The sequence below is a fragment of the Stegostoma tigrinum genome, chromosome 5 (assembly GCF_030684315.1).
Source record: "Stegostoma tigrinum isolate sSteTig4 chromosome 5, sSteTig4.hap1, whole genome shotgun sequence".
Lineage (NCBI taxonomy): Eukaryota > Metazoa > Chordata > Chondrichthyes > Orectolobiformes > Stegostomatidae > Stegostoma > Stegostoma tigrinum.
Window position 1 is genome coordinate 37,246,259 of NC_081358.1, and position 25,060 is coordinate 37,271,318.

At 41.0% G+C, this 25,060-nt stretch overlaps 1 protein-coding gene across 1 annotated transcript in view; it reads right to left on the reverse strand.

The window, feature by feature from the left end:
* topaz1 (testis and ovary specific TOPAZ 1) overlaps window positions 1-25,060 on the reverse strand; it is a 60,229-nt gene that overhangs the window by 1,749 nt on the left and 33,420 nt on the right. The window contains exons 15-19 of the mRNA XM_059645931.1: window positions 14,327-14,498; window positions 9,642-9,742; window positions 4,181-4,343; window positions 2,510-2,674; window positions 903-1,106 (exon numbers count right to left, since the gene is read on the reverse strand). Of these exons, the coding sequence (XP_059501914.1) occupies window positions 903-1,106; window positions 2,510-2,674; window positions 4,181-4,343; window positions 9,642-9,742; window positions 14,327-14,498 (805 nt within the window). The remainder of the gene's footprint in view (window positions 1-902; window positions 1,107-2,509; window positions 2,675-4,180; window positions 4,344-9,641; window positions 9,743-14,326; window positions 14,499-25,060) is intronic.

A 25,060-nucleotide genomic window follows, 5' to 3' on the forward strand; every position in this document is an offset into this window, starting at 1 on the left:
GCATGATTGTTAACAGCAACCAGAACCAACCAAACAGGCAGATGGAACTTCATTTTAATACACCTTTACCTCATGATGCAACAGAAACTGACAGATGGGAAAAGACCATCAGATCCATGTCAGGCCTTCCTCAAACCATGCTGGCCAGCGGATGAGGACTAAGACTTGCTGGTCTTTCCCTACTTCCCAACCACGAAGTATCCTGGAAGGGGCCCAAAAGAGATTTTTTATTTTGGTGACACATTCCAGATGTGCACTGGCTTGGTGCTCTCCCTCATCACCTTTGTGCACTTTCTTGTTGCCCAGCTACATGAGCCAGAAGGGGCACGTAAATGTTGGTAGGCTTTGTACAGGATGGGGCGGTTGAGAGGGGAATGTTGAGCAGCCCAAAACAAAACAAAAAAAAAATACAGAAATACATCATCCTGACACCGAACTACATGGTCATCAGGAATGTCTTTTTATTAACAACCAACTGTGGGCATACCCACAGCAGGGCCCAGATCAGGAGGGTACATTATGATACACTAATTACTGGGGCAGGGTTGCTGTGCTTAGGCCAGAAGCAGCACCAGAACCCATGGTTGCTCTTCCTGCCCCTGACCTACATCACACAGACTGCATCAGATGATGGTGGCTCACCACAACCTGCTCAGGAAATTTCAACTAGGGATGAGTTTTAAATGCTCTGCTAATGCCACCCACAAGCAATAAATAAATAGAAGAAAATACAACTGAAGCTAGATAAATCACCTGTCAAGAAATGAAGAAACACCAAGATAAATATTTGGTGACAGTCTGAACTTAATGGTTCTGGTTATCAAATGGCTTTCCATCTACCTTATGGCACAAAACAGAAGTCTGGACACACAAACAAGGATACAACCTAGACACAGACTTACTCTTGTACTGTTTTCTTGCTTTTGGCCACAAGCAAGACCTTCCTAAAGCTGTAATTAAGTTTCTCACAGCCAAAGTATTTACAGGAATATTTGCCGATCTCATAAACTCCAATGTGTCAGTTGATACCCCAAGACAATTATTTTGGATGCACTCATGCAGCAGATTGTTGAAAATACTGACATAGAGTGGGATATCCATGGAACCTGCAATACATAATAAAAACTTTAATTTCTATTAGTCAAAATAAAGAAAATAATTGTAAATTTCTTCGAAAGGAAATTTCACCAAGATTTTCCTCAAATCCATCAAGCTTATGGTCACTTTTCTGAGTAACTCCTTATCGAGCTTTGTATTAGATTTTATTTGTTAATAAGTGAAGTGGCTTGTTTAGGACAGTATGAAACATAAATATACATTGTTTTCAATGTTTTGATGGCTCCCTCCAAGATCCTAGTGATTATAAAGAATTATGATGGATTCTTGTGATGAAATGTAATTGGCACAGTAATGTGGCTGACTTTTAACTACACTCAAATGGCTTAGCAAGATACTTAAATGCAAGGATGCTTAGGAAGGGACAATAAATACTGCCTTCATGCATATCCCATGAAAAAAATGAGAAAAAATATTTGGTATCTCCATCCAGATTTTCTCCACTTGCTTCCTCTCATTGGGCTTTACTTCAGTTATGGTGCCAACCTCCAGTGATTATTTATTTTTAATTAGTTAGCAGGTTTCACACTCATGGGGAATGTCACAGTTCACCTTTATCTCAACTGCACCCAGTATTTGCAAAATCATACTGGGAGCCTAGTTTGTCTATCTGTTGCCAGCAAGGTTAGGAATCATTATCCACCCTGGTTGCCTTTGAGGTGGTGGTGCTGGTTTGGCAAATTCTGTGCTGGATTTGCCACCAAGACCCTTGTTAAAATGTAATATCCGCAATCAAGCCAGATAGTCCACAACCTTCCCTCATTCACCATAGCTCTCCCTTTCTCTGGGGGTATGTAGACTATCTGGACTGTAATGACTATTAAATAGAACCTGGCAGAAACCACTCTTTTAAGAAACAAGTTCACGGCCTAACCAGAATGTTTTTGCAATGCATTTTTTTGAACACCTGTTTACTCATCATAAAGATATTACGAATGGGGACTAAAAAGATGTTTGACCAGACAGGTAAGTTTGAAGTGAGAGTTCATGTTGTGAAAACTCCAGGAATCTAACCATGTAATGTAAATATGTTCAAAGCTCAATGAAAGGGAGATATGAAGTGTTCGATGAGACATCGAGAGGACACCCTTTCTGGATGAATACAAAATTCAGAAACAAAGTAAAGTAAAGGCTGACACAACATTCTTGGAAACTAAGCATACTGTTCTCCAAAATCTCAAAATCTGTACAATACCAGATAACAAAGTGTGAAGCTGGATGAACACAGCAGGCCAAGCAGAAGGGTCCAGGCTCAAAACGTCAGCTTTTGTGCTCCGAAGATAATGCTTGATCTGCTGTGTTCATCCAGCTTCACACTTTGCTATCTCGGATTCTCCAGCATCTGCAGTTCCCATTATCTCTGTACAATACCAGATTGTTTTATTGCATTTACCATTTATTTTCTGGAATCCAGGCAAGTTCTGCAGAACTTCCAATGTTTCACAATACATGTTACTCTTCAGAGTTGCATCAGCAAGTCTAAACAAAAGATTGTGTCGATTGAGAACATCCAAATCATCACAAGGCCAATCTGGAGTACAGATTATCCAGCCAGATTCTGTGTATTAAAAATATATTCAGAATGAAGAGATTTTGTCTGGATATTTCAGCAGCAAAACCATGATTGCCAATATAATTTTGCAAGACCTAAACATCTGGACCAATGAGTCCAGTAAGCCAGTCCAGAATGCAAGTCGCTAACAATGCCATTGATATGATTGGGAGCGAGAGAGAGGGAATTTAACACAATGTGACTGACTCTCACAAATGCAGGTTTTCACATATAAACAAACATTTATCTTATGCAAAGAACAATTTAGTTTACTCTTATTTGTGTTTAATATAAATGTAAGTATCATTTTCTCTGGAAAAAAATTATTGTGCTGACTTTACAACACATTGGGATGTTTCAAATAAATGTGTTTCCTTGAAATATAAGCCATATGAAAATGCTGATATTTTAAAATTCAAAATCAATTGACAATTTACACATTAGAATAAAAATGCACATACATTTACTAAATTTAAGAGGGGATAAGAGCAAAATACTTGAAGATTCCATAAAGTTCCCATTAATTCTACGCAGTTTCTTTGCAGTAATGAGCAAATTCAGGTCGGTTAGGAATGGTAGATAATCCACAGGTTCTTCTACTATGACTAAGTGGTCGCTGAAAAAAAGTTTCAGAGCCACTGGTTCATTTCAATAAAATAGTTATGCACCTGAAACACATCTACTTGGGCAACATAACATCCAAAATACAAAATACTACAAAAGAAGATTAACTGTTCTTCAAAGTTTTAGCCATTCAAGCCATTTAGAAATCACTAACTGCTGTTTAGGGTGGTCAGTAAACAACTCTTTGAAGAAGAATGGGGATGTGGAATTCACTCTTTGTCCCACTGAAAACGCTGTTGAGGCTGCAGGATTATTTAAAAATTTAAGAGCCAGGATTGTTTGATTTTCATTGGGCAAAAGATATTAAAAGGGTTTGGGTATCCGGCATATCAACAATGGATCTGGCTAAAGGAGCTGAATGATTTCCTCCTACACCTATGTTTGCTCAGAAAAAAGAATTAATAACAGACAAACATTCATTTACTTGTCTTGAAGTTTCACAAGAGTTTGATTTTGACAACTCCAGCTGGATTCAGATGGATTCTATTGTAAATACCCACACTTGGCAAAACAAGCTGATACCAGGTAAATAAAATACTAAGTATTTTCTTCCTTGTCTAAAAAAGCAAAGATTAAAATTCAGTGAAAGATGAAAGAAATGTTCCTCTGCTATCTGAAACAAAACCAGAAGTTACCCAACCGTTTTAGTATAAATTTTCTTAGAACCTCTTCATGGTCATGAGATTACAGCAATTCCTAGGATTTCTGCAGAAAAACAGAAAATTCAATTGCTCTGTTCATGTTACCATAACATGTTTCAGAAAATAGCAGTCAGAAGCAAAGGTTCCTGAATTTGATGGTGATAAGGAAAGCTTAACTGTTAAGTATTGGATGATTTGTAGCCACCCCAGTTAGGGATGGCTCATCATTTGGAATACTAGGACATACCTCTTAATAGCCACAGTGCTTTATTCACACATCCTGTTTTGAGAAAGGTTTCTCCAGCAACATTAATGATCTGGCATCTTGATACATCATACTCACTAACGATACTCTTCAATACTGTGAAATTCACTGGAATTTCCTGTAACATTTCCAGAACTTTTCTTGCCTGAGACAAGACATGTACAATTGCATTATCAATCAACACATATTTAGTTCAACCAGAAGCTCTTCTAAATCTACCAAAATTGGCGGTGTAGTCGACAGTGAAGAAGGTTTTCTAAGATTGCAAGCAGATCTTGATCAAATGGGTCAATGGGCTGAAAAATGGCAGCTGGCATTCAATCTGGATAAATGCGAGGTATTACACTTTGGTACAACAAACAAGGGCAGGGCTTATACAATTCATGGAAGGGCCTCACGTAGTGTAGAACATAAAGGACCTAGAGGTAAAGGTACATAATTCGTTAAAGTTTGCGTCACATATAGACTGGGTGGTTAAAAAGTTGTTTGCTTTCACTGCTCAGTCCTTTGAGTATAGGAGTTGGGTGGGACATTATGTAGGAGGTTGTACAGGGTTATTCATGAGGACTCTTTTGGAATACTGTGTACAGTTCTGGTTGCCCAGTTATAGGAAGGGCATTATCAAGCCAGAAAGGGTTCAGAAGAAATTTACCAAAATGCTGCCAGGCATGGAAGAAACCATTTGAGTTATAATGAAGGGCTGGAAAGGCTGGGACCTTTTTCCACGGGAGAAGTGTAGGTTGACAAGTGACCTGATAGAAGTTTTAAAATGATGCGAGGTATAGACAGAGGTGATGGCACATTTTTAAGGTGAGAGGAGAGAGATTTAAAAAATACATGAGACAGTTTTTTTTTAAAAATAGAGGGTGGTTCGCATGTAGAATGAACTTCCTGAGGAAGTGGTGGATGAGGGTGCTGTCATAACGTCTAAAAGATGTTCGGATGGATACGCGAATTGGAAAGGTTTGGGGGGGGGGGGGGGAGAAGGGGGGGGGGTGCGCGGGAGGTGGTGTAGTTGTGGAGCAGGCAAGTGGGACTAGTTTAGTTTGGGATTATGTTCAGCATGGACTGGTACGACCAAAGGATCTGTTTCTGTGTTTTGTGAGTCCATGACTTTATGACTAACAAAATAAAATACTACAGATGCTGGAAGTCAGAAATAAAAACAAAATGTTGATAAAAACTCTTTCTCTGTCCTGACGCTGCTGAGCCAGAGTTAATATTTCAGGTCAATGATCATCTGTCAGACCTGAACAGCTTCTAAGTAAATGTAGGTTCAGGAGAAAAAGGTCAGAGGGCAGCAGATAAACATAAGGGGGGAAAAAAACATAAGAATGGTAAGATCTATAAACTGTTGGAAGTGATGCTAAACCAAGCCCCCAACTCAAACCAATGTCAATAAAGTCCCACTTCACTCTCAGAAAGAAAGTTCTCCCTTGATACTGTGGGAGTGTCTAGGACCAGAAGGGAAAGTTTCAGAATAAAGGGATGATAGTTTAAGACTGAGATGAGGAGGAATTTATCCACTCAGAAGGTTGAGTCATTAAAATTCCATGCTGCCACAGTTCCTTGTGCACACCTACAACTGAGATACATTCTAGTTTAGGTGATAGAGGTTTGGAAGATTTAAAAAGGTCACACACATTAATGCACAAATAAGGCAAAAACAAGTTTGGGTAGAAAAAATACAGATTCTGTCGATCAAAGTCCAGACAACAAGGACAGTGTGTTATTTTTGAGATTTTTATATCATTTCTAGGATCAAATGTCAATCTTTTATTCAAAGCTGATCGTGCAGACCTAGGTCTTTTATTTTATTTCTTTGCCTCTTTACATTTAGAGATAGATGGCAAGAGATGCTGGTTGGCAGACTTCCGACATCTCCAAATTCACTATACACTGAAATGTGTATCAAACTGCAGGTGAACTAATCTGAAGGCTTATTCGGCAGCTTTTCCTCAACTCAAATATTCCAGGTGCCACTTGTCTCAAAGCACCCATCACCAATGATGCAGATACAATATACATAACACAATCCATGTTAATCTTCAAGTTGCAAGACTTCTTTGGACTTTCAGCTTTCTGGCGTTGTCTAACTTCTATGCTCTATTTATAATCCAAAAAATTTTTTTAAAAAAGTGGTCCCTTTATAAAAAAAAAGGTGAATAGCTACCTCTTCCACGTTCTTTAACTGACTAGAAAACCTGCATGCTGATGCCTAATTTAGGTTCTGCCAGGGCCACCCAATTCGTAACTTTGGTAAGGCTTTGGTTCAATTTACAAAAGAACTGAACACCAGAGGAGGTAAAGTGAGAGGAAATTAACTACTCTTGACAGCAAAGCAGCTTTTGATCCAGCATGGCATCAAGAAGTTCTATCAAACCTGGAGTCCATGGGGATCATGAGGGAAAACTCTGGATTCTCCCAATTATTTAAATGGAATCAAATCATCCCAACAATGACAACTCCATGTTTTGTCTTTTTCAGCTTTTATTGACTTCAGTGTCAACTCTTATCAAGTTGAGATTTCTTTTCTCATCCATTGCCACAGGTTTCTCCAAAATACTTCCTGTCCTCACAAACCAAATTTTTGTATTCCCTTAAACTCATTCAATTCTGTAAGCCTGAATACTGCTCATAAATTGGATGATACCTCAGACTGTCTAAAGAACTATAAAAAGCCCTGCTTCAGATGGCCAAAGTTTTGCTCATCTTCTGTACTCAGCAACGGCCTCAGTTTTTTTAACCTCTGCATCCCCACTTTAACAAATTTCAGGCATGACATGATGCCAAACTCTTCTTCCGCCATCTTCACCTCTGTGCTCATTTCTTTGGACAAGAGTCCACTTCCCATCCCACAGACCCCTTTGCCCAGTTCCAACACTCTCCCTCCACCTAGACCCCTCCTTCTGATTTTTTACCTGCGCTCAATCTATTCATTGAGAACGGTCAACATGATATTAGTCGCCTCAATCTGCACTCAGATCTAACGCTGACTTTGTTATGAATCCTACCGATGAGGATGATGCTGTTGTAGTCTGGCGTACTGACCTCTACCTTGCAGAGGCTGAGCGCCAACTCTCAGATACGTCCTTCTATATTTCCCGGACCATGACACATCAGGCCATTGTATCTACTACAGTAGCTGATTTCTTTTCATCCAGTGATCTCCCCCTCCTCCGCTTCTAAGGTGATAGTCCCCCAGCCCCACACAGCTCACTTCTACCTCCTCCCAAAAGTCCACAAACAAGAGTGTCCAGGCAGACTCACTGTTTCAACATGTTCCTGCCCACCACTAGGTGGTGGTTAGGGCTCTCTGCTTCTTCCTGGAGCAAAGGCGTGAATCATTCCCACCCACCACCAACCTCATCCGCTTGGCTGAGCTTGTCCTCACCCACAACAACTTCTCTTTTAACTCCTCTCATTTTCTTCAGGTCAGAGGGGTGACCATGGGTACCCGCATGGGCCTCAGTTATGCCTGTCTCTTCGTAGGGTTTCAATCCTAATCCGATCCCCACTCAACTCTTTCTCTGATACATGGGTGATATCATCGGTGTTGTTTCCCCCTCTCCCCCAGAATTGGAAAACTCCAATTTCCATCTTGACCTCACTTTCACCTGGTCTCCAACTCCTCCTTTTCCTTCCTTGATACTTATATTTCCATTTCTAGGAAAAGACTGGCCACTTGTATCTACTACAAACCGACAGACTCCCACAGCTACCTGGACTATACCCTGTTTCCTATAAAAACTCCACCCCATTTTCTCAGTTCCTGCGTCTCTGTTGTATGTGTTCAGGTAAGGCCAACTTCGACAAGGGAGCCGCCGAATTGTGCACCTTCTTCTTCAACCATGGATTCCCCGGCTCAATGGTTGACAGGGCCCTCAACCGGGTCCGACCCGTCTCTCGTACTTCCACTCTCACACCTTCTCTTCCCTCCTGCAACAGTAATAGGGTTCCCCATGTCCTTACCTATCATCTCACCAGCATCCACATTTATGAGATCATCAGGCGCCATTTCTGCCACCTCCAGAAAGATGGCCCCGCCAGACATATTCCCCTACCCGCCTCTGTCCGCCTTCCACAGGGACCGTTCCCTCTGGGACACCCTGGTCCATATTTCCTTCAACACTCCCCCACAGCCCTATGGCACCTTCCCATGCAACCAGCAGAAGGTACAACACCTGCCCATTGACCCCTGCCCTCGCCAGTATCCATGGGCCCAAAACATATCCTTCCAGGTGAAGCAACACCTGCACTTCCCAGAATCTAGTCTGCTGCATCCACTGCTCACAAAGTGGTCTCCTTTACACTGGGGAAATGCGGACTTGGCGACCGCTTCACATAACGTCGATGTTCTCTCAAGAAAAACCTTGAACTACCCGGTGCCTGCCACTTTAATGCATCACCCTGTTCTCTGACTTGCTGCTGTGTTCTGGCAAAGCTCAGTGCAGGGTAAAAGAACAACACCTCATTTTCTGCCTGGGGATCCTGTAGCCCTCTGGACTCAAAATCGATTTCAATAACTTCAGGGCCTAAACTCGCTCATGTCCCAGCCCCCTACCCCATACACCAGGTCTTGTTACCACAAAGCCTGCCATTACACGTTACCTGGTATTAGTCACTCATAGACCCCATTAACAATTATTCGCCCTCCCAGCCTGATCATTGTCAACTCTTTGCCTAACTGCTCTTCTCTCTCTTTAGGTTCCCTCCTTTCATTCACACAAAACCCCATCTGCCTCCCTTTTCTTCTCCATACATACTGACATTCACCCAGCCACCCTCAGTTCTGGGGAAGGGTCACTGGGCCCAAAACATTAACTCTTTCTTTCCTTCACAGATGCTGCCAAACCTGCTGAGCTTTTCCAGCAACTTTGTTTTTGTTTGCTCATCTTCAGCCTTTCGATTGACCACAACTATTGTCCTTCTACAACTATGCTCAAGCCACCATCTCCTCTCTTAACTCCCCAATTACCCTACCATCATCTTACACTCCTCCGTCTTTTTTTCCTTAAAGTCTTTCAAAGCCCCAAGTTGTTATCATTTAATCACTAGCTTTGGAGTCTCCTTCCAAATATGTTGATAATCTGCATCGACTGTCCTGGTCCTTGACTTTGACTCCTCAAGTTACTGTTTGTAAATTCAACCAAAATAGTGACTAGCAACATTACAGTGGTAATGTTGATTACACAACAGACAAATAACTTCTCTTAAGTAATATTTATAAGTGGCTTTATATGTCAGCCAGTTCCCCAAAAATAGAGAGTGAACACGTAAGAATTTGAGGTCCTTCCTGAGGATGGTGAGCAAGCGTGACAAAAGCTAAATTTTTTTTAATACTCTTTGGTGATGAAAAACGACAAAAGGATAAAGCAAGGATGAAGGAGCAAACGAATTAAATTCACTACTTTCCATTAAGATAGATGGACCTTGAACATACCTTTCTCCATTGTTCACTTTTATAGTATGCAACCATCACAGATATCCCAATCCTGACAAGCAATGCCTTGACCATACCATTGATGTGTGGCTTTTGACAAACTAAAAAAGACAAAAACGCCATACTTCAATTATATTATGTTTTAATATCTCGCTTTGCATTCACTTTGATTGTGCCCATGTGTGGGTGAAATATTGTCTGGCAAGTGCCTACTTCAGAAGAAAAATAAAATAGCGCCAGCTAAATTAAAGGCTTTTAAGGTTAAACAGGCAGCCAGTAAGCAAATCCTACCTCTGTACCATCAACCAGTTGTGCTTTCTTCTGCTGCTTCCTAGGGAAATATTCTCAAGATAAGGAGCAGGCCATTTCAAGGTATGAGGAGGAATTTATTCACTCAAAGGGTGGTGAATCCTTGGGATTCTCTACACCAAAGAGCTGCAAAAGCTCAATCGTGAAGCAGGTTCAAGACAGAAATCAAAAAAGGTTTTTAAGAGACCAAAGCATTATGAAGAACACGGACAGTGTTATGACACAGGGATAGCAAGCCAAACCAAAATCAGCCCATCAACGGATTCGCAGTGAACTTAAAACATTCAATAACGCTCAACGTCATGTGATCTGTTAGGAAGTCAGTTACAGCCAGGAAGGATGATTTCTCAGGTACAATTTAGGAAAAAAAAGGGCAGTTACATGGTTGGGAGTTTATTGTAGGCCTCCAAAAAAAAAGATAATTGATGAACAGATATGTATTCAAATCACTGACTTGTGTGAAAATAACAATAGGATAATTATATTAAGGGATTTCAACTACCCCCATCATTATTTGGGATAATCATAGGATAGAGGGTTTAAGAGGGGACAGATCTTGAAATATGTACAGGAGACCGTTTCATGTCAACCTGTAGAAGGTCCCACAAGGACAGGATAGTGTGTTGGGGTCTAATTCTGGAAATGAAATTGGCAGTAAGTGTGCATTTTAGTGCTAGTGGCCAAAACACCAGGGGTTTTGAAACACAAATTGCTGAAGTTCAGGTCTGGCAGTATCTGCGGTAAGAAAGCAGAGTTGCTGCTGCAAGTCCGGCGGCTCCTCATTGATTAATCAGTTCTTGTAAATAATCACTGGACTTGCAATGTTAACTCTGTTTCTTCTCTCAGATGGTGCCAGGCCTGCTGAGTTTCTCCAACAAACAAGAAAAGTAACAAGCCTAGAAAAACCTGGATGTCTAGGAATATTCAAGTCTAAGTAAAATAGAAGGAGATATCTAACAGATACATAGGGAGCAAGACAATGGAGGCCATAGAGAAGCACTGAAACCACAGAGAGGAACTCAAGAAAGCTATTGGTAGCAGGGGTGTCGTGAGTCAATGTTGCACACAAGATTGCAGAGATTTCCAAGATGTTGTATAAAGTATACCAACAGGATAGAGAATAACCAGGGAGAGTTAGGTCAATTGCAGATCAAGGGGACAATGTGTGCATGAACTCGAGGGACATTGGTAGTGTGTTAAATAGTGTTTCACATCTCTTTATTCTGGAGAAGAAGGATGGAAGTTCAAAATTCGAGAAGATGAATTGGGAAGTTTGAGCAGATTGATAGAAGTGAGAAGGTATTGGAACTTCCCTTAGTTGAAGAGTCAATAACATGGGGACATAATTTTTAAAGTGAAAAGCAGGAAGTTTAGATGAACGTTGAGGCAAAACTCTCATATCCAGAGGGTGGTGCGGGTCTGGAACGCACTGCCTAGCAGTGTAGATGGGCAGGAACTCTCAACCTTTAAAAAGTACTTGGGTGAACACTTGAAATGTCAGAACATTCAAGGCTATAGACCTAGCAGCAAGTGGGACTAGTATAGGTAGTGGGTTTTTGGTGGTACAGACTCACTGGCCAAAGGGTCTTTTGTTTTGTACAATTCTATGAATTGTTCAATTGTTCCTAACCAAACTTCATGAGTAGCAGATCTCTGACTCCAAGTTTATAACAAATAAAAACTAACAATTTATTAAGAACATAACTTTAACAGGACAGAGATGCAAGAACAACGCAATCTAATTAACTTCTACAATCGAAGTCCAATCTTCTTAGATTATAAACCACCTCTCCCTATACCAATAATCAGACACAGTTTAGAGATAAGAAATAAAAACTGTAATCTGCCAGTTCAATAACCATTTCAGAATGATAAAATACCAGACTTTCATCGCCTGGACCACGGGTATATTACTGGCACATAGGATGGTATCTTGCTTGAATTTGAACTCATTAGTCAATGCAAACAGATTCTGCAAACCTCAGGAGACTTCTATTTGTATATCTTATAGACTGGGTTTCTTTTCTTAGAATTTTCAACAAGTCGATGACTGGAGACAGCAAAATCAAAATTCAGCTTCCCAGAGTAACAAAGTATGGAGCTGGATGAACACAGCAGGCCAAGCAACATCTTATGAGCATCTAAGATGCTGCTTGGCCTGCTGTGTTCATCCAGCTCCACACTGTGATCTCGGATTCTCCAGCATCTGCAGTTTCCATTATCTCAGTTTCCCAGTGTGTTTGTTAGTTAAGCAAAGCTGCTTCCTGACTAAAACCCAACTACAGCTAATTCATTCTTTGTCTCTTTCTTTTTCAACGTTCTGTGTGGTTGGCTGGCCAGCACCTGTCCTCCCTTGATTGATCGATTCAATATCCAACCAGCCGCCAATCCCCAAGTATAACAACAGCTTGTTGCCAAATCATCTGCAATGTTCTTAAAACAGTAATTAAACAGCATTACTGTTACAGACCAGTTCCAAAAAGTGAACATCAGTCTTTTGTTCTTTTTTAGTAAAAAAAGTACTGTTCAAAGTTCAATTCAACCGCAACTGTCAGTTCCAAACCAAAAATAAGAAAAATAAAAGAAAAACAGCAATGGTCTCAGCACGAGTTCAGTAAAGTGGCACTGAGAAAATCTGCCATGATATGGAATGGCTGGGCAAGCTACACGGATTGAATGGTCTACTCCTGTTCTTATGTTCTGTATTTTATATCCTCCCAGCCTAGCATCATGCCATTTTGCACCAATCCACTGCCATTCCACAAGACTTACAGCCCATTACAGCCACAATACTTTTCCTCACAGGTGTTCACCTTTCAAATACTTTACAATATTTCCTTTCTCAGTTTAATACCCTCCGTGACTCCTCTCAGTTCATTCTCCCCATGAAATTCCCTCGTACAGGGCAACACATATAGTGCTGTCTGGACTACAGCATGTAATTCTGGCTGCCCTGCCTCTGGCAGGATGCGATTAAACTAGAAGGAGTGCAAAATAAATTTACAAGATTTATACTGAGACTGGAGGGGCTTGAGTTATAAGGAAAGGCTGGATAGATGGATCTTGTTTTCCCCCAAGACACGTAGGATGCCGAGGGTCACCTTATAGAAGTATATAAAATGATGAGGGGCATAGATAATTGCCAAAGTCTTTTCCCAGCGTAGGGGAGTCCAAAGTTAGAAGACATAGGTTTAAGGTGAGGGGCAAGTTTCTAAAAGGGACTTGAGGGGAAGCTCTTTCACAGAGTGTGGCGTGCATGTGGACTGAGCTGCCAAAGGAAGTGGGGGAGGCAGGCATAACATTTAAAAGACATTTGGACAGTTACAGGGATAGGAAAGGTTTAGAGGGATATGGCCATATGCAGACAAATGGGACTAGTTCAGTTGAGGAAAGTTGGTCGGCATGCACAAGTGGAGCCAAACAACCTGTTACCGCTCACTATGACTCTGACACACAAGACAGAAAAGCAGGGACACAGATGGACACAGCAAAATAGTAACAAGGATGAGTGCAATGTATTTGAGTGGCAGAAGGGAAGATGAAAGTAAGAAAGTGGGAAAAATAGGGGCAGAGAGAGAGAGACAAAAGAAAAAAAAATGGAGGCAGGACAAGGACCATGGAGAGATGTACAGAGTAAGCATGTGATTACCAAATAGAATTTCTACCCAGGTAAGAAGCTGGCAATACATCAGGCTTCCTAAATTAAATGAAAAACGAGCCAGGATTTCTGCTTTTAAATCACTGCTGAACCACTGTGCTATTGTTGACATTAACGGAGGGCAAGGTCAGGCTTGGGTGAGACAAAGTACGTGAGAATGCTTCTCAATTATTTTCCCCTTGCTCTGACCCCATTTTGAGGCGCAAATTATCACATCCTTTCAATAACACTGAGTGGAAGACAGCTTAATTGAGATCATTGGCCTTTAGACTGGGAGTACAAGTGTTATAACTGTCAGAGCTCCATAGTGGCTATTGCTGCCAGAGAGCTTGTGACCCCAAAATTTCAGCTGACAACTTCACTAAGGAAATCTTGGTATAAGGTAATGGCACAAATCTGCAGAAAAACTGTACTTGCAAAAGGGTGAGTTGCTGCCTTCGACAACATTGAGCAGGGATCAATGAATAATGCAGATGTCATGATCCCAGATCCCTTGGTGGTTATTAGCTTTTAGGTCAACAATCCAAATGTGTGTAATGGTAGACAAATTAGGAAATGCACAAGTAAAGACAGTCAGTATTGAAAATTGCTGCTGAAAAACAAAAATGATATTGCTTTGTTTAATGCAGAAGTCTAGCTATATATAATTTTTTTTAAGAACTCCCTCAAGCCAGTCACTAAGACATTTTCATGCAAATGTTAGACAAACGTACCATACCTGCTTTTGCAAATTCACAAAAAGGGACTGCAGCTCCACTGTCCTCGTATTTTACCAGATTAATTGCAATGCATGTGGCAATTCTGTGAAGTTCACTTTTAGCATCATCATTCCAATGTAGACTCTGAAAGAAAGTTCCCATCTTGCTCCATTCTCCTTTTTCTTTGTATTGCTGTAAAGCAAAGAAAGTTCAAAAACCAGAATGATCAGACACCAAAAGACAAATGTACAGATTGTAGACCACAAAGAGCTGTACTGAGTCAAAGAACATTAGCTCAGGTAATAATTTGTTCTTTGGATTCAATGAAGGAAAATATTTGCACCATGAAGCAACTTTCATGCTATAAAGGATGTTCTCAAAACTTTATAAAATTCATCTGAAGTGTAGTTAACATTGCAGAAATGCAACCAATTTAGGCAAAGCGAGATCCCATAAATATTGAAGTAGTAATAACTAGGTCAAGGGACAAATATTAACCAGATCATTGGGGGAAGAACTGCTTTTCTTGAGATGGGATTTTCTACACTCAAAAAGGAGGGCAGCCAGAGATTTGATTTAATGTATAAGTTGAAAGATGGCACATATGACAGTACGACGCTGCCTCAATACTGCTCTGAAGTGCCAGTATAGGTGTTGTAGTTAATTGTCTGGGGCAGCGTTCCATTTCACAGGCTGTGTTATTCAAGGCATTAGAGAGTTACCGAGTGAGCTTTGACACTCACCAACGATAGGGAAAGAGCTGAATAGCCTGTTTTCACTGTCTAAGCGCACACTGAAGTGCTATACTTAGATTGTAGAGATAGAACCACTGCTGATTAAAGCAGCACTGAAGTTGTGCAAAACCAAAATTCATCAGTAAACACAAATGACAACATCAATTAAAACATACAAATTCTTCGCATTGTACATTTCCAGAATGGATTTCTGCTGCCAAATCTAACATGTCCAATGATAAGCTGGGAAATTTATATACTGTTTACTCAAATTTTCGTCAGACATCCATTATTAGGTTTGGTCATCTTCATTTAGGGGAAAAATCTCAAGAGGATAGGAGAGATTTTACTTAAACAACAAGGATGAGAAGAAACAGGGGAAAATGAAATCTGACAGGTTAAGCTGTATGGTCTTGCTTAGCACTGTAAAGTGCAGAAATTATATTGCAGAAAAAACTGGGAAGAATATGGCACAGTAGCACTTAGGTCAGTGGGACTGAACAGCCTTATCCATTACAAGGCACAGAAGCAGGCATCAGTGTTTACGGTTTGTTAATTATATTTAAAATAACAGAGGTAAAAACAGTGGTCTCGGCACTGTGCTGTGTCTAATCTTGGGCCAGTTCAAGTCCCGTCTTCCTTGGGGAATCATAACGCTTTCAAACAGTGACCGGTAGTGTTTAATTAAAGTACTCAGCACACTGATGGGATGCTGGGTTAGTAGGTAGGTGACAGACATACATAACACTATATTTTGTGAATAAACCAACTGTGAAGAAAATTAATTTGGTCTAGTTTTATACTCCACTATTTAGCTTAGATCCACTTATTACTTCAAATTGTTACAGAACAGTCACTAAGTTTTGTGAATGCTGTTCAAAACCATTAAAGGGTTTGACAAACAGAAAATATACAACTAAACAAAAGCAAAGTACTACAGATGCTGGCGATCTGAAATAAAAACAAAGTGCTAGAGAAATTCAACAAGTTTGACAGCATCTGGAGACAGAAACTGAGCTAATGTTTCCAGTCTAATATTAGCTTTGTTTCTCTCCATGAATGCTGGCAGAGTTTCTCCAGGACTCTATTTCAAGAAACATACATGTACAGATGATCCCTGATTTACAAATGCTTGTACTAATGAACGCAATTCTCTACATGGTTCTTTAAATTTAAAGACCCGATGTGAACATATTTCCAGTTCTTACAAGCGGTTGCTTTCCATTATCCAACTTGTGAACAGACTAGACTCCAAAAAGAAACCAGTCTGCAATGTAGCGACTGTCTGTACATTTTAGCAGACTTCTGTGCTGCTTACTGTGGTTTTGAAGATGTGCTTTTTATTATCATGTAGGACACATTATATAGATAGGTTTCACTGATTTACACAGGTATGACTTAGTGGTATTCTACTGATATTTTCAGTTCAAGTTGACGGGTTCACGTTTGCATATGATGCTGTTCGCTAAGGGGAGATATGAGAGTTAGACTCTTATCATAATTATCTATCTTATAATAAAGGGGTCAGGGTTCCCTCTTCAATCCTGGCACAAAAAAGATTCTTTTTCTTTAAAAAGTACTTGCAAATAGAACCTTGCTCTAGCCTAAAATAACATTAAATATTATTTGATGTTTCTTCCAGTGTTTACATCATTTACCGAGAAAATAAACCACAAACATGACAAAGCCCCTGCCCAGATGGATTGCATTCCACATTTTAAAATCATGTAGGGAAGTTATAGAGGTATTAGTGTACATTTAGAAATGTATTTTCTAATGATATGGGTCAGAGCCCTGAGGGGTAGCTAATGTAAATACAGAAATATATATTTATATTTTAAAATAAGGTAAAAGAACATGAGCTGTATCCATAGACCTGTCAGCTTGTCAACAGTTGGATAAATAATGGAGTCCCAATTAAATGAGAAATGGAAAAGATGAAAAATACAATGAATGCCTATCATGGATTTCAAAAGGAAAAGAATTCTGATTGAACCAAACAGAACAGACAACAGTAATGCAATAAATGTAATTTATTTAGATTTTCAAAAGACTTTTGATCAGTTGCCCATAATAGACAAATGAATGAGGTTAGAATATGGTGTCAGGGCACTTGGCAGAATGGCTTGCTAACTAGCTTTAAGACTGAAAACAGAGATTGGTTGTAAGGGTAGTTATTTAGAGATGCAGTAGATGGAAAGTGTTCCATAGGTTCAGTGCTGGGACCATTGCTATTCACAATTTACATTAACAATTTGGATTTTGGAACAAAAATGACAAATTTCTAAATTTGTGCAGACACCAACATCAGGTCACAGTCAACACGAAGACTGCAACAAACTGCAGGAAGGCCTTGTCCATTCCAATTTTATTAATAATTAATTAGTGAGTGAAAGTCAACACAAATAAATAATTCGTCCCCTCCCCCCACTGCACCACACAACCAGCCCAGCTCTTCCCCTCCACCCACTGCATCCCAAAACCAGTCCAACCTGTCTCTGCCTCCCTAACCTGTTCTTCCTCTCATCTCAATCCGCACCTCCATCTCCTACCTACTAACCTCATCCCACCTCCTTGATCTGTCCGTCTTCCCTGGACTGACCTATCCCCTCCCTACCTCACCACCTATACTCTCCTCTCCACCTATCTTCTTTTCTCTCCATCTTCGGTCCGCCTCCCCCCTCTCCCTATTTATTCCAGTTCCCTCTCCCCATCCCCCTCTCTGATGAAGGGTCTAGGCCCGAAACGTCAGCTTTTGTGCTCCTGAGATGCTGCTTGGCCTGCTGTGTTCATCCAGCCTCACATTTTGTTATCTTGGATTCTCCAGCATCTGCAGTTCCCATTATCACTAAATAATGGTACACTTTGTTAAAAATAGAAGGTGGGGTAGGAGGAACAATGGTATCTTAAAGAACAAACACAATTAAATTAGTCTTGCTTCATTCGTTAGCAAGACCCTAATAGAAAATGCTTCGTAATAGGTTTCAAATCTAGCATTGGACTGAAAAACAGGCTAGTCAGGCACATTCTGTCTCAAACCTTGGTTACAATTTTAGTAACCATATTATAAACACAGAGGAGCACAAGAATGGGTGCAGAAAAAATTTCCCAGGACGATAATGAGAAAGGGTCTACCCTATGAGAAAAGGACTACACAAACTGAGTCTCTTTTCTCTTGAACCATCTGGTTTGAAGGATTAGCTAAGACGTATTTAAAATTACTAATGATATTGATAGAATTGACACCAACAGAATGCTGCCTCTTGTGGATCAGAGCAAAACTAGAGGCCATCAATACAGAATTGTCATTAAGAATCCAAAGTGGAATTCAGAAGCAATTTCATTAACTAAGAAGTGGTGAGAATGTGGAACTTGCTACCAGAGGGAATGATCGAAGTGATTAGTTCAGATGCCATTCAAGGGGAAACTCGATAAATGTAGGAGGGAGAAGGGAATGGAAGATTAGAATAATAGATTTATGGGAGAAGATCCAAATAAAGAGAAAACACAGCATGGACAGTTGAGCCAAATGGCTGGTGTACGATATATTCTAGATGATTCTCACAAAGTTTTGTATGGCTGCTCAATAAAGCTTATGACTAGAAACTCTCTCAAATGGAATACGGAATGCACACACTAAACAAAGCACAAGTTATTTATGTAGGAATTCCAAAGGTATTTTCAGGGCAGTTAGACAAGTTGAACTGAAGTTGGAAAGAAATACATTGCAAGTGATAAGTCAGGCAAATCCAGTGAAGAAATACATAGATCAATGAAAGAATGCTAAAAACTTATACAGGATTTATGCACATTATCTTCCTTTTGCCATGTATTTCTGGTGGTGTCAAAATTGGAAAGCTTTATCTCAATCTTCCCAAAAAGATGTCAGATCACTCCAACAGAACAGTTTACTGTAATAATGTGTACAGAGAAAAAAAAAAAGAATTGAAAATCACAACTAGATTCTTTGTCACAATGCAATCAGAGCAAAGAACCGGTGGCACAGGAAGGAAAGCAATTCACACAAACTCCACAACAGACTGACAACAAAAACGAACCAATTAGCACGGCCAGGCAGCTAAGTACAGCAGTGAGTGAACAACATTAAATGCAGGTCCAGCCTCTAAGTAAATGGGCAAAGTGGGTAAGTATGAAATTAATAAAGTTAGCAAGACCACATGGCACTGCAAAAATCCAACTGAGCAGCAGGGACAGCAACCACTTAACTACCAAATCAAATAGTAAATTAAGAAACTAGTGATACACCTGGCACAAAGGCAGTGGTTATCAAACATATTAATAAAAATTAATTGCAGAAGATGGCACAGCCAGTAATCAACCTAGCAGAGCACCAGCAAATGAATATTCAGATAATTGCAGGTAGAGCAAAATAATAAATGCTTTAGGCACTTATGAATCAATACTCCTTTCCTACCTTTGCCAATGCTTCCTGCTGCTAAGTGACTTGCGCCAGTTTCACCAGCAGTTAACTTTTCAAAACGTTACAATCGATTATCATATAAATTGTCAACTGTAAAGATGAGTTAGAGAGAAAAGTAAACGCCTCTTTCAGCTTATAGTCAACTTAGGAACTTAAAACAGTTGATACCAGGCATTCAAATACAGTATTTTAACCTATTTAAGCACATGTAAATTACTCCCAGTGTTTTGAAGATGCTTAGCCAGCATTAAGCTAGATCACTGAGTAAGGCTTCCTTCCTTATTGTTGATTCACAAGATTTTTTTTCTGGGGTTGGGGTTTATTAAGATTCTGGTACTATTAGCGGTTATATGGTCAGTTTTACAGCACAGAAAGAGGCGCCTTTTGGTCCATCATGCCTGTACCACGGACCAATCACTTATATACACGGTTTTCATTTTCCATCACTTGACCCATAACCTCACTTGCTATGGCACTTTAAGTGATCATCTAAATATTTAGGCATTCTGACAGTTTCCACCTCTACCACCTTTTCAGGTAGTGACTTCCAGGTACCCGCAGTCCTCTAAGTGGAAAAAAATTCTTCCTTAGATCCCCACTAAACCTCCTTTCCTTTATTTTAGACCAATACTGGGGGGCATGATTTACACTGAAGTTGTGATGGGCTGGAAGAGTGGGTATCAACTTGAACTAGCTGGGTAATTTGAACACCAGGGCTGATAGTACCATGGATGTCACTGAGCTAAATCAAGCAGTTAATGCTCTGAAGATGCATTCAAATACCAAAACAACTGGTGAAATTTACAGTGCTTAATAAATTTGGAATAGAAAGCTGGTCTCAGTAATGGTGCCAATATTAACTGGTCATTGTGCCCTGACTCATAGCAATGTGGTTGACTCTTAAATGCCCCCTGAAATGGCTGAATAAGCCACTAAGTTATAGGGCAATTAGGGATGGACAGGTGCTGAGGAAGGATCACCAGACCACAAATATTAACTGATTTCTCTTCACAAATGCTGCCAGACCTGCCAAGCTTTTCCAGCAACTTCCAGTTTTGTTTCTGAACAAATGCTGATCTTGCCTGCAACACACACACTCCTTTCCTATATTTTTTTCTGGCAGAGTGTGGATAAGTTGATCCAGATATTGGGAAGCCAATTATTTTCCTTGGTGGTCATAGAGTTGGTGAGTGAGACTTGATTAAGCTTAAAGTACAAAAGCAGATGGCGAGAAGATTATGTAGGAAAACTCAGACTCTCTTGCACCCTTTTATCTCTTAGAAGACGCAATGGAGTTTCAAATTTGCCAGAACCTAACTGATAAAGGAATACAGAAAAACACACTGCCAGGAGCAGGCAAAGCCATGCTGAAGTGACGCCAGCACTGCTATTTACAAGCTCTAGTTTAAACCCTGTATTTACTTTGTATGACAGAATGACATTAATCAGCAAGAAGGAAACTCTCCTGACTTGTAGTGTTACATCTATTCATGATTAATTGATGGATTATTTATTCTGATTGCTGATGCATATGTCTGGAGCTTTTCTGCAATTAACTGAATTTTCAATATTTTACAGGACATGGTCTGGCTGGTGCTGAAGTAGGTTTTACTCTTTAAAAGCTTTTGTTGAAACAAAGTGTATTCAAAAAATGTAGGAAGATAACGCTTCCTCTTGGAATTGAGCACAATAGGTCCATGAATACAGCCAATACAGAAGAGGAGCAGTTCTCAGATGCAGTCATTTTCTTACAGTGCCTTTAAAAAGCAATGCCTTAACGTTTAATAAGGAAAATGCTTGAGACCTCCTTGCTTCACTAGAAGTGTCATGACTTAAACTTACAAATGTTTGCACCCACAAACTCAAAGCAGGTTTAAGAAAGCAGTATTTGTGGCGGTCAAGGTGGCTGCAGCTCAATTTTAATGAATTTAGATCCCTTCAGGCTGCTGTTGGAGAGTAACCACATCTTGCAGCACATGGAGATCACTTTCTCTACTTTGAAAGGGGAAGTTACACAGTGTTAAGATTAGATTAGATTCCCTAGTGTGGAAACAGGCCCTTCGGTCCAACAAATCCACACCGCCCCTTGATAGATCCCACCCAGACCCCATCCCCCTATAACCCTGAATACTATGGGCAATTTAACATAGCCAATCCACCTAACCTGCACATCTTTGGACTGTGGGAGGAAACTGGAGCACCCAAAGAAAACCCACGCAGACACAGGGAGAACGTGCAAACTCTGCACAGACAGACAGTTACCAGAGGCTGGAATTGAACCCGGGTCCCTGGCGCCATGAGGCTGCAGTGATAACCACTGAGCACCATGCCGCCCCATGGTTCCCAAAGCAAAGAAACAAATTTAGCTCAAGGGGCATAATTCAGCCTCCTCATATTGCAGGGTGCAAGTGACTACACACATTGGCTTGTTGTGGCTTCATTGGAACTCAAGTCATTTTCATGAACCAAAAGGTTGAAATTCCCCAGTTTGCATCTATAAGCAGCAAGGATTCCTTCATTCTACTTCAATCCTCGGTGTCAGATACGGTTAACCCATCAAGTCAAAGGGTAACCAATGTTTGATAAAGGTTAGACAGGCATGATATAGCTTGCATCTTCAATTCACGTGCAGCAGGCCTAAAGAAAGAGCCAGTCTGCTACAAAGAACAGCACACAACTGCCACCCTGAAGCAATAGCTCATTGCGTAGGCCTCTCTGAATGAGTCCTGTGTATTCTGTTAAACAGGTATCAAGATTTGGAATACGACATTGCATTTTGTACCATCTGATCACTAAGAAAAAGAATCCTGACTACACCATCAGGCAAGCTGAGAGGCAACTGCATAAGCAGGTGGAACAAAAGAGAGGCTAAAAAGTTAACAGCCCTTTTCAGGGTCTTAGAAAAAAATAAAAAGTTAATGAATGATTCTGTCATCCTGGATCATGTTTCTGCATTCACCTTATTGTTCCCTGATTAATTGTCAACACCAGTTTTGTTTTTAAACACTGCTGGAAAGAGAAGTTGAAACAGAAAAGGCATTTTCCAATCTGGATTTATAAATGTGATAATTAAAAGCTAACCAACAGTGTGGGTTCACCTAGTGCTAGTCCTCATGTCATTTTTCTCCAGTAGCTGTAGCCTGGACAGTGAAAGGCTCTTGGTTTCCAACAGAGAAGACTACAGATAGCCCTGAAGGCGTCAATCAGTGTTGCTTACTAAGGCTAGCTTCAGACTGTCCAATTTCAGTCTGTGCTGCAGCAATCAGGGCTGGAATGTTCACAGTGAGGGTAATGGGAGAATCATACAATCACAGAATCCCGAGTGTGGAAACAGGCCACTCAGGTCATTGAGTCTACACTGACCCTCCAAAGAGCATCTCACCTAGACCCACCCCCTATCCTATCCCTGCAACTGCATTTCCCATGGCTAATCTACCGAGGCTACACGTTCCTGTGACCCTATGGCAACTTAGCATTGCCAATTCTCCTGACCTACACATGGACTGTGGGAAGAAACCAGAGCATTCAAAGGAAATTCACAGAGATGCTGGGTTCCATGTGCTGATGGAAATAATACTCAAGCACAGGTACAGGTTTACCAGTGCATCAAGCATGTGGTTTTGCCCATCAACCAAAAACCTCTGCAGCCTGTTCCACCCAAGTTCATTTCAGCAGAATGAGTCTGCAATCTTACTCTTGGGGTCAGCTGGCATCCATGGTATCCTTCTCCCACTCCTAAGTGAAGAAATTGCCTGGGAATCAGAGAAAGCTCTAGGAATCACTAGGCAGAATCTTATGGGGGGGGTCTGAGCAACATGGGCAGTACAGAGCTGAGAGACAGAACCAGCTGACAAGTGTGGCAGACCCATATCGACATCAGAAGCAACTCATGCCATCTTTCATGCTTTTCACAAGCAGAGTGGTGAGATTCTCATTGGGCAGTGATAAGATGGCAATTAATGGAGATTAAAGCTTGATAAACAGCTGGTTAGTGGTACAACTGATCTCACTAACATTAAGGCTCCCATCTTACCAAACAAGCTCATTATTGGGAAACCTTGCCAAGAAAACTGGACTGTGTACCTGATGGAATCAGATCAGCACATGCTCCACATTAGCTACAACTAAAAATACTGCACAGAACACAAGCTAACAAACCCCTCGCTCACGGACACTAGCATCCAGCATCTGCCGGCCCCCGACCATCCTGGCACTTCTCAAACGCAGCAGCAGTGTATTCTGGAAGTGCAGACTTGCATTGCAGGGCAAGCCAGCAATTAGCATTGAAAGGCTGCAGTAGGGACACTGTGCACACAGACACAGGCATCCCAGTTCACAGACTGGACTTCACTAAGCTGCTTGCTTGTTCTCTCATGCTCACTCACCTACCACTTATGTGCATGCTCATGGAATCACTGCAATGCCTCACCAGTCAGCACACAGTCACAAACGACAAGGTTACTATCAGTCTGTTGGCACTATGGCAGCCAATCTGGGAATTGGTCAGGAGTGGGGGTAGTGGTTGGGGGGGTGCTGCTGATGCATCCAGGGAAACACACAGGTGCCGGTCAGGGTCTGGGCACATCTTGACTAAGACTGTCTGTTCATATCAATCAAGGGAGTAGACCGTGGTTAGTGAATGAATAACCAGGCCTCGCACGGTCACTTACGCCAGGGGCTGGGTTGAAAAACAGATGTACATGTAGATAGGTTGGGACTTGGGAAGTGTGAAGCCTATAGAGTTTACAGGATGGGCTACTAGGAACAGGATGTGGATTTTGGGTGGGGGGGGGTGCTCACTGACAGAGGTTGGAAGCTACACAGGAACACCCACTGTCCAATGTGATGCAAATTCTAAGTGCATGATGGGAAGAAAATTGCCACAAGCACACTCAGTGGGCAGGTTACGTAGCCTGACCTGTGAACGAGGGGGTTTTTGACATGGAAATAATATTAGCTATAGAACCATGCAATGTACAGATCAGTTAGAAAGGCAGCTAACTCCCATGCCAGCCTCCAGCATTGACCCTCTCTGTGTGATGCAATCTCTCTGGAACAATCACTTTGGAACAACTCATTATGAACTACACCAGTGCGCAGAGGGAACAATATTAGGGCTGGTCGAACGAGGAGGACCAAAGATCTCACCACAAACCAAGATCATGGGTAAACACTGTTCCTTTGCTTCAGATGATGCAGTGGGCTCCCAGTGAAGATCTCCACCATGAGCCTCATTTGAGAGATTCTCAACCACATGCAAGTTAAACACAGTAATATTTACATTTAAACAGTGACTGAAAAGCCATTCTCACTTCTGACAAAGTGCCATCAATACATTTTCTTTATCTTCTCCCTTCCATTAGATCTTAGTGCATGCCCTGGTTCAGCAGCTAGGGGGGAGAGCCTGCTCCACCTGAAACCTGTTGGCCTTGAAGATTTAGTGGTGTTACCAAAGGAGGAACAAATGTCACAGTCAGTGGTTAGAAAAGGAGTGCAAATATTGAAAATGACAGCACAGTTAATGATAGAGATGCACTGCAATGAAGAGTGGTACTTAAACTAAAGAACTCTGAGGAAGG